At 60.7% G+C, this 9,031-nt stretch overlaps 1 protein-coding gene across 2 annotated transcripts; it reads right to left on the bottom strand.

Moving 5' to 3' along the window:
• Positions 1-1,134: 1,134 nt before the first annotated feature.
• On the bottom strand, positions 1,135-8,687 carry LHX3 (LIM homeobox 3). 2 transcript variants are annotated; one of them, XM_068657257.1, is made up of 6 exons: positions 8,531-8,687; positions 5,776-5,947; positions 5,089-5,291; positions 4,751-4,902; positions 4,477-4,648; positions 1,135-2,943 (listed from the first exon to the last, which is right to left on the bottom strand). In XM_068657257.1, the coding sequence occupies exons 1-6, from the start codon at positions 8,598-8,600 to the stop codon at positions 2,525-2,527; spliced, it is 1,188 nt and encodes a 395-aa protein (XP_068513358.1). In that variant the 5' UTR covers positions 8,601-8,687; the 3' UTR covers positions 1,135-2,524. The 2 variants fall into 2 exon arrangements, with proteins under 2 accessions (XP_068513358.1, XP_068513357.1); XM_068657256.1 differs by having other exon boundaries at positions 4,751-5,291.
• Between the last annotated feature and the right edge of the window lie 344 nt (positions 8,688-9,031).

Below are 9,031 nucleotides of genomic sequence, written 5' to 3'. Positions count from 1 at the left end.
TTGGGCGAAGCTTTGTCATCTGATTTTTAAAATCCCATAAATTTCTGGTTACTTCTTATGGTTCAGTAAGAAACGTCCCTGCAATGTGGCCCCGAGCTAGCAGCAACAGTTGTCCTGTCCCTCCCTGGTGCTGGTGCAGTCAGAGAGCAGCTCCCGAGCCCTGCTGCTGAGCCCAGCTCCAGCCTCAGGCCTGGCAGAGGCTGAATTCAGCATCACCCACCTGAGATCTCCCCCGGGAGCTGAGGCACGAGGGGTTTCACACCAGCAGCCACACAGTGCTGCACTGTGGGGTTTCTCCCTGCCTTCCCATAACCCTTGGACTGCGTCTCGTGCAAAAAGAGTGAATTCTGCGCCCAAATCTGTTGTGCTTTGGGTGCTTTAGCCCCAGTCCTGGTGGCAGCAAACCCCCAGGAGCTGTGTGCTGGCAGCTCACCCTTCAGCAGCCATGGGCATCGCGGGGGGCACAGCTCAGCCCCAGAAGGCTGCCGACAGCACAGGCTGGACGTGACGTGCTGCTTCTCGGATGTGATGTGTGTAAGAGGAGACGCTCGCACAGCACTGCTGTCTAACTACATTTTGCATCTGCTCCTGCAGGCTAAGGGAAGGGGCGCAAACCCTGGGCACAGCACAGCGCTTCCCTGCCCAGCTGCCCCCTGCGGAGCCGCCTGGGCTGTGAGCGCTCGGAGCTGCTCACAAATGTGCCCCAGATTCCCGGGGCAGGGAGAGGCTGGAAGCCCACGTGCTTTAAAAAATATCTCCCACCTGCTTCTTGAATCAGATTTCAGTAAAGAGCTTCCCTCTGCTCCGAGCTGTGGGACTGGAGGCATTCGTATATGAAGACGCACGCGTGCACGCACCTCTCATGTGTGTGTACGCACACAGGGAACGTGTATGTTTGGCCAAACTTAATTCCATAGTGTTTTGGTTTTTTTTCCTTGATTTCTCTTTGAAATATTTCAATATATTTTACACTGTTCCCTGTGCACAGCTTCCAGTTCACAGCCGTACAACACCAGGCTCTGGGAATTGCTCTTGCTTTGTCGCCACAACTTTCTGCCTTACCTATTTCTAACTTTGCAATGAATGCTGAAAATAACCACGACCACCAAAAATGATCAGGGGCTGTGCCTGCTTTGGGCAATGCTGTTTGGATCTCCCATGGGCTGCCAGCCTCTAAAAACATCATTTTTTGTTTCTGTTCATCAAAATATTTTTACATCAGTGGGATTGCTGCTGTATTGCTGGGAAGAGCACGCTTTGACACTTTAGTGGATCAGAGCCTCAAGTTTTGGGGGCTTTTCCTTTTATTTCCAGGTGTGGTATTTACCTCTATTGATGCTTTTGATGTGAATTTAGCAGAAGACTATTTAAAGCTTAGCTGACAAATTTATTTGTAGTCTTGAAGTATTTGATCATCAGAGAGAAAGCGAGAATATAAATAAAAGACACGGGACGTTCACATCATCTACAGTAAATTCAACCATTTTTACAGGTAACAATATACATAATGCCTTGCCCTTCCTCACAGTCGGCTCATGCCGTATCTGTGGGATGACACAAATGCCTCAGACAGAGAAGTGCCACCAGGGAGGTGAGCGCTCTCCACGACGAGGAGCGGCTGAAACGGAGCCACCGGCCCCTGCCCAGAGCCCTCCTGGGAAGGAATTTGGCAACAAGACATCAGGACGAGGCTGAGACGCTTTGCAGTAAAACTCTTGCAAAGGGAATTTAAAGAAAAACATGAAATTCACAACCCAGAGCCACTGGTGTTCCCGGGCCAAGAAAAAACACCTCTTGCCCTCGCGATAAAAGTGTAGTTATTTGGTAATAAATACAGCTATTCGCAGTTTAATGCTTATCTGGAAGAATTAAACTAGGAATCTACAAATTAAAAAGATGAGAAGCAGAGTTAACAAATGAGCTTCACTTTACAAAGGAGAAGAGTTGCTGATCAGCAATTGGCATATTAAAGAACATTTCATTTTAGAAAAGTGAACGTAAATTGGAAATAAAACAAAACATACCGCATCGGGGCGCTTTTAAAAAATCTGCTGGAAGAACAGAGAGGTTTTCTACCATGGGTTTCTGAAGTGATTCACTATCAACATTTCTCCTATAGAAATATAGACATTGTCACACCTTTTACTGTGGACGAGGACTTTATTTTCTCTTAAAAAGGTTTTCGGCGTGGATGGGTGACGGAGCAAGTCCTCGCTTTGGAGAATGCACTGACAACAGAAAGCAAAATACCTTCTATCAAAAATGTAAAGCACAAGTCTCGGTGTTTAGTAAAGACACAATGACCAGTTCGTTTGGACGTCCCTTATGCCGTGGTCTCCCTTTGACCGCCGTCCGCTGCTGACCCACCGCCGGGCCGCCTCCCAAAGCCCGTCGGTGCTCGCCGTGCCGGCGCCTTCCTGCCCCACTCCTCCTCACGGCCTGTCCCTGCCTTTCCTCCGGGAGCAAACGGCGTTTGAGAGCGACGGGTCCTTCCCCTTCCCACTGCACGGTGCTGGATCCTGTATCAAAACTGAGCGTGGTCGACTTCGTCCAGCCACGAGGCCGGGCTGGCAGGAAAATCCGGGTACCCCCCGCTGCTGCCGGTGGAGAGGTCGGAGCTGGGTCCGTTCCCAGCCAGGACCCTCATGGGCTGGGGCACCCCCTGTCCGCCTTGTCCTATGATGCCCAGGCTGTTATCGGGGTAAACCAAGCTGGAGATTAAAGGCTGGTGGCCCGGCAGCGCTTGCAAGGAGGCTGGTGACTGGGGTATCCCGTAGGGGCTGTTGGAGCGCAGGTCGTGGTACTGGTCCTGAGCTGGGATGCCGCTGTGATCCAGAGCGAAGCTCCCGTTGGTCCCAGCCTGCCTCCCCAGGGCCGGGGACGCCTCGCTGAGGTTGCTGTAAATCCCGTTGGAATGGCTCATCTCGGACATGGAGGGCTCGTCTGGAAGGGAAGCGCACTGGTTATACTGGGAGAGCACCAGCACCGCCAGCAGCAGCACGGCAGCTCCGCGAGCCCCGGGTATAAAGGGATGAGATGGATGGAGCTGAGCAGCCCCGCGCTCACTACTTGTAATTCCTTATTATTCCTGTCCTTGCTGACGGGTCTCTGTAGAAGGCCACGGGATTATTTTGTCTGAGTACAAATGTCTAATACATTTTGGATCTAAAAGATGTGCACGAAAAGCACAAAAAGCACATATTAAAATGTAAGGCTCTGATTTAAAAATAATCCTTCGAAGGGCAGCGTGAGTTCAAGATCTTTCTCTTCTGCATTTCTGTTTGGCTTTGAGGTTTATCTTGAATTTTGCTGCCTTTTTTTAGGAGCTACCTGAGCTCTCACCAGCTCGAGAAAAACTTTCCATTGCCCAGAAAAAAATAAAACAAAACGAAAACCTATTAAATCTCGGCAGTATTTGTTGGCTCAGGAACAGGCTAATGAAATGTGTTTGTATGACTTCAGAACACTTCTGAAAAATATTTTTTAAGTTACCAGCAAAAATTGTTTGCTTTCATCAGGGGTTTTACGGACGGCGAGAGCCGCTCTGTTGCCTAGGATACAAACCTGTTTCTGGCATCCAGCTATCAATAATTGTTCAACGTTTTTTAGTTATTATTTATAGTATATTCATATTTAATGACGCCGGTGCGCAGTGTGTATACACAGGCTTGAAAATCAAACAGTATTTAGGGACGCAGAAGAGAAGCTGGAGCACGGAGCCGTGTGAGCAGGAACGCACGTGCCCTACAGACGGGTGGGCACAGGTTTGCATCTCAGCTTCTCTCCTGGGCTCGTGGGAGCGATGCTCACGGCGGAGCCCTGCAGTAACACAGCCCAAAAACCCTCAGCAGAGCCCCTCTGGTGCTGGGGCTGCTCTGGGGCCGTGCAGGATGCGGCCCCTGGGCACAGCAGCCCCCAGCACAGGTCCAAATCCTGCTCCTGCAGTGAGATGCCCTGGGTCTGGACAGCCGGGCTGGGTGAGAGCAAAAACAAGTGTGATCTGCCCCAAAAACGGGGCCCTGCAGCCCCAGCCTCCCACATGAAGCCACCTCCTTTGTGCACAGAGCAGGGGGCAGCTGCTGCTCGGTTCTGTGGGAGCTGGAAACTTGTGGCCACGCGAATAAAACTGCCTCTAAGGAGGATTTAAAAAATTGTCATGCTTTTACCGATGCTTCAGCTCGGTGCTTCTGGGCTCTGGGATTTGAATTCCTAAGAGCCCCTCGGAAAGGCCGTGTGTGGGGGCAGCTCGGACACCCCAGCGGCAGCCGGGAGCATTCCCCAAAACGGAGGCAGCCCCCATGGGGACGGGTCCTGCACCCCACAATTCCCCCACCCCCAGCCCCCGAGCTCAGCACCTCTCCCCCCAGCCCTCCTCTCCCAGCCGGGGAACCTGCTTTCACATATTCCAGCCGAAAACTGCCGTCAGGATAAATAAACAAAGGTGAACTAGACGGCAAAGCCCCGTCGGGGACCGACCTGTGAAGGAGACCTCGGCGTCGCTGTCGGGGCCCTCCTCCTGGATGCTGTCCTTGTCGGATTTGGAGGCCCCCCGGGAGCGCTTCATGTTCCTGAAGTATTGCCCCCACCGCTGCCTCCCCGCGTCCTTCTTCAGCCTCTTCTCCTTGGCCCGACGGTTCTGGAACCACACCTGCGAGCAGGGCAGGCCGGCAGCTCGCTCCGCACTGACGGGACCCCCCAATCCCACCTCCAGCTGTGTCCCCCCCACCCCCCAAAATCCCCGGGGGCTCACCTGCACCACCCGCATGTCCAAGCCGGTCTCCGACGAGAGCTGCTCCCGGACGTGCCGTGCTGGCTTGGGCGAGTTGTTGTAGGCGTTTTTTAGGGTCTCCAGCTGCTTGGCCGTGATGGTGGTGCGGGGCCGCTTGGCCGTCGATTCAGCCTCTGCCGATGGGGGGGGGGAAAAATCAGCAGCCGGGTCCCCAAGGGGAGCCGGGACCCCCGGGCTCACCCCACGTCCCCCTCCCCAACGGCAGCGGCCGCCGGCCCCGCTCCCGACGGGCAGGGGGGGCCCTGGCCGGACCTCCCCAGCCCCCCGGGGTTTTAGGGGAAGGGGCAGGGGGGGGGTACCTCTCTGCTTGGCCGTCTCGTAGTCAGCCTTGCAGACCAGCCTGCTGTCCTCCATGAGGTAGAACTCGTCGCCGGTGGCCAGCTGCCGCTTGCAGACGATGCAGGCGAAGCAGTGCAGGTGGTACACGAAGTCCTGAGCCCTCCGCACCACCTGGGTCGGGGGGATGCCCTGCTGGCAGGCGGCACACTTCGTCCCGAAGCGCCTGGGCGGGGGGGGGGACAAGCGGCGGCCGCTGAGAGCGGAGGAGGCGGCTGGGGAAGGGGGGACGGGGATGGGGACGGCGGTGGCTGGGCTGCTCCCCGCGGGGCTACTACCCCTCGGGGCTACTACCCCTCGGGGATACTACACCTTGGGGCACCACACCTCGGGGGGGACACCCCTCGGGGCTGCTACCCCTCGGGGCTACCACCCGTCGGGGATACTACACCTCGGGGGTGCTACACCTCGGGGGTACCCCCGCTGTGCCGCCCCCTCGGGGCTACTCCTCGGGGTTACTACCCCTCGGTGCTCCTACCCCTCGGGGCTACCCCTCGGGTTATCCCACCACCCCCTCGGGGCTACTACACCACGGGGCTCCAACCCCTCGGGGCTCCCCCACCGTGCCTCCCCTTCGGTCCTGCCCCTCGGTTCTGCCCCCTCGATGTTTTCTGCCCCCTCGGTTCTGCCCCCCCCCCGGCCCCACGCACTTGAAGAAGTCCTCCTTGCAGTACACGCCGTCCCCGCGGCTGAAGCACTTCTCGGCCAGCTGCGTCTGGCAGTCGGAGCATTTCAGGCACTTGCTGTGCCAGTGCCGGTCCAGGACCTTGAGGATGAACCTGTCCACGATGTGCTGGTTGCAGCCGGCGCACAGCGGGATCTCTGCGGGAGGCAGCCCCCCGTCAGCCGCCGCCCCCACGGCCCCGCTGTCCCCCCCTCCCGACCCCGGCCCGGTTCTCTCCGGGTCCCCCCCTTTGGGGCCGGCCGGGTTCCGGGACGAAAAAATGGCTTTTTCGTTCAATTTCGTTGGAGCGGAGCCGTGCGAGCGGCCCTGAGCCGAGCTCCCTCTGCGAAGAGCCCGGGGGCGACGGGGAAAATAAGAAGGGAGGTGACGGGGGGGGGGTGGGAGGAATTAACCCGGGCCGAGCCGAAAAGCCCGAAAGTCTCCTCGCAATTATTCCGTTTTTTTTTCCTTTTTATTTTTTTTTCCTTCTTTTTTTTTTTTTCTTCTTCCTACACTTCAAAATTTCACCTGCAAATAACGGCGGGGTAGCCTAGCCAGGGCGGGGAAAATTTCTATAAAAATAACGAAAATTATACTGAAAATAAAATGCAGCGGGATTGTCTCCTCGCCCTGCAGATATCGGTAAAGATGATACAGAAATATCTGAGATAGGGATACGGATAGAAGTAGAGAGAGATGAAAATGAACTGATACGGAGATAGAAAATGAAAATGTGCAGATGTATCGCCGTAAATACACGGCTATCGATATTTAGGCACAGGTGGGTAAAATGTAGATGCGGAGGTACAGAAATTGAGCTGCATCGCTAAAGGTACAGCCGTGGGGAACACCCGGAGCAGATGCAGATAAAGGCGGCCACGGGGGGGGCCGTCCGCGGAGATACCGGCACGGAGCTGCACGGAGCGGTACGGCCCGGCAGGAGCGGGGTGGGGGTGATGTCCTTACAGCCGAATCCTCCCCGCAACACCCGGCCGCGACCGAGCAAAAAATGCCCGCACAAAAAATGCCCGAATAAAAATAAAATACATATATATATTTTTTTAAAAAAAGAGCAAAAATCGCCCGAGCTAAAAATTTCCCGCAACGGCTCCGATCCGGGCAGCGGCGGCGGCCGGCTCCGAGCTGCCCGGAGAGAGCGGGATGCCACCGGCACGGCCACGGCCACCGTCCCCGTCCCTGTCCCCGTCCCTGTCCTTGTCCCTGTCCCTTACGCTGCTGCATGGTGCCCCCGGCGGCTCGGCGCACTCAGGCGGGGCGCAGCCCCCCGCGCATCTTCCGCATCTCCGCAGTCGCCGCCCGTCCCGTCGCGGCCGGGGCTCGGAGCCCGGCGCTGCCCCCCCCCCGACCTCCCCCAGACCCTCCCCAGCCCCCCGGGACCGCGGCGGCGCTGGAGCCCCCCCGGCCGCTGCCACCCCCGCGGTGCCGGGGCTGGAGGCGGTCGCAGCGCGGTATTTTCAGCCGCCGGCCGTGCCCGCCGTGCCGCCGGGCATCGCTGCGAGCCGTATTTAACCCCCCCGGGCCGGCGGCACGTCCCTGTCCCTGTCCCTGTCCCCCCCCCGCCCCCCGCCGCCCCTTCCCGGCTGGGCACAGCGACGGCTCCGGGGTGCTCGGAAACGAAAGCCGGGCGGGGCCGCCCCCCGACGGGGCAGGGGACGGGCAGGGGGCCGAGCCGGGCTCGGGGGCACCGCCGAGGGGGGCACCGGGGGGGTTCAGCGGCGGCCGGTGCCCGGATTTCGTTGTGTGCCGCCGAGCGAGGGTTTTGCCGAGGGAAAACAGCACCGCGCGGCTCCGCACACCGGGGGCACGAAGGGACACGCACCCAGCCCCGGCACCCCAGCTCGGTGAGACCCCCCCATAACCCCCCGAGCCCCTCTAGAGCCTCGCCGAGCCCCTGGCGTTGCCTCCCCGGCCCCCGGCCCTATTTACGGGCATCGCGTCCCGCGGGGAGCCGGCGCTGCGGTGCGGTTCCTACCCCCGGGGCTTGGCCCTGCGCCGGTTTTCGCCTCCTGCCCGCGGGGCCAAACGCGCAGAGACCGCGGGGAGGCCGCGGGGCGGCGGAGCGGGCGTTAAACGGGGGCAGCGGCCCCACGGCGGGGGGCTACCGGGCTGCCCGGCCCCGCTCCCGCTGCCCCGACGGCTCCGGCCCCGTCCCGGTCCCCGTTCCCGTCCCGGTCCCGGTCCCCGCTTCGCCCCCTCCCCGCTTTCGTTCGGAGCCCTCGCACCGGGGGAGCGCGGCCCCGTTCCCTCCCGCCCCGACGTCTCCGCCGTTCGTTAAAGCGGGGGGAAAAACGCGAGTCCGGGAGGAATTACCGGGAGCCTTTCCGGAGGGGGACGGAGCCGGGGGATTTGGCGCAGGGGGTGGCGGCCGCCGGGAAGGAAGGGCCGGGAGGGAGCCCCCCCGTTTCGTGCCGCATCGCCTGCGGTGCGCGGGGCCGCTGAGCCCCGCCGGGACGGACCCGACGGCAGCGGAAAATGAACCAAAGGAACCCAGGAACCGAAACGGGATCCTGGGGAGGGGGCGGCTGGGACCCACTGGGGATGCCCAGACGAAACGGAGGCGGCGGGCGGCGGAGCTGGGCCCCCCCGGTGCCGTCGGGGCTCCCCCAGCTCCCCGCAGCCAGCCCCGGCCGCGTCCCGTGGGTGCCCCGGGGGTGCGCGGAACCGGGGGATCTCGGGGGCTCCCGGTGTGTCCGCGGGGCTCCGCGGGGCCCCCCCCTCACCTGGGCTCCTCGGGAAGGGGCAGAGCTCCGCTGCCTTCTCCGAGCCGGCTCGGACCCTCTCCAGCAGCATCGCGGCGCCGTCCGAGGTGCGCGGGGGCTGCGCGCTTGTGGCGGAGCCGCGCGGAGCCGAGCGGGGAGCGCCGGGGGCTTGGCCGCCGCCCGGGGCGGAGCGGGGAGAGCCGGGGGGGGCGGGCCGGGGGCGGCACCGAGCCGTCGGGCCGGGCACAGCTGGGCCGCGGTGCACCGAGGGGCTCTTTAGCATCACAAAAGAGCTCGGGGAGGGAGGGAAGGAGGGACCGGGGGGGGGAATGGGGACGTCCCACGCGTGTTCAAGGCTGTCACCACCGGTAGCGGCCGTCCCCGGGTGCCAAAAAGCCCCCGCCAAGCCCCCGCGGGGGATCCGCGCTGCAGTCGGGGCCCGAGGGAGCCCCCGTCGGGTGGAGCCCCCCCACCGGGCCCGCAGCCCCCCAGGCCGTCCCCCTGCCTGGATTTCGTTTGTCC

Source organism: Anas acuta, chromosome 20, assembly GCF_963932015.1.
Source record: "Anas acuta chromosome 20, bAnaAcu1.1, whole genome shotgun sequence".
NCBI lineage: Eukaryota > Metazoa > Chordata > Aves > Anseriformes > Anatidae > Anas > Anas acuta.
This window is presented reverse-complemented; position numbering and strand designations above follow the sequence as displayed.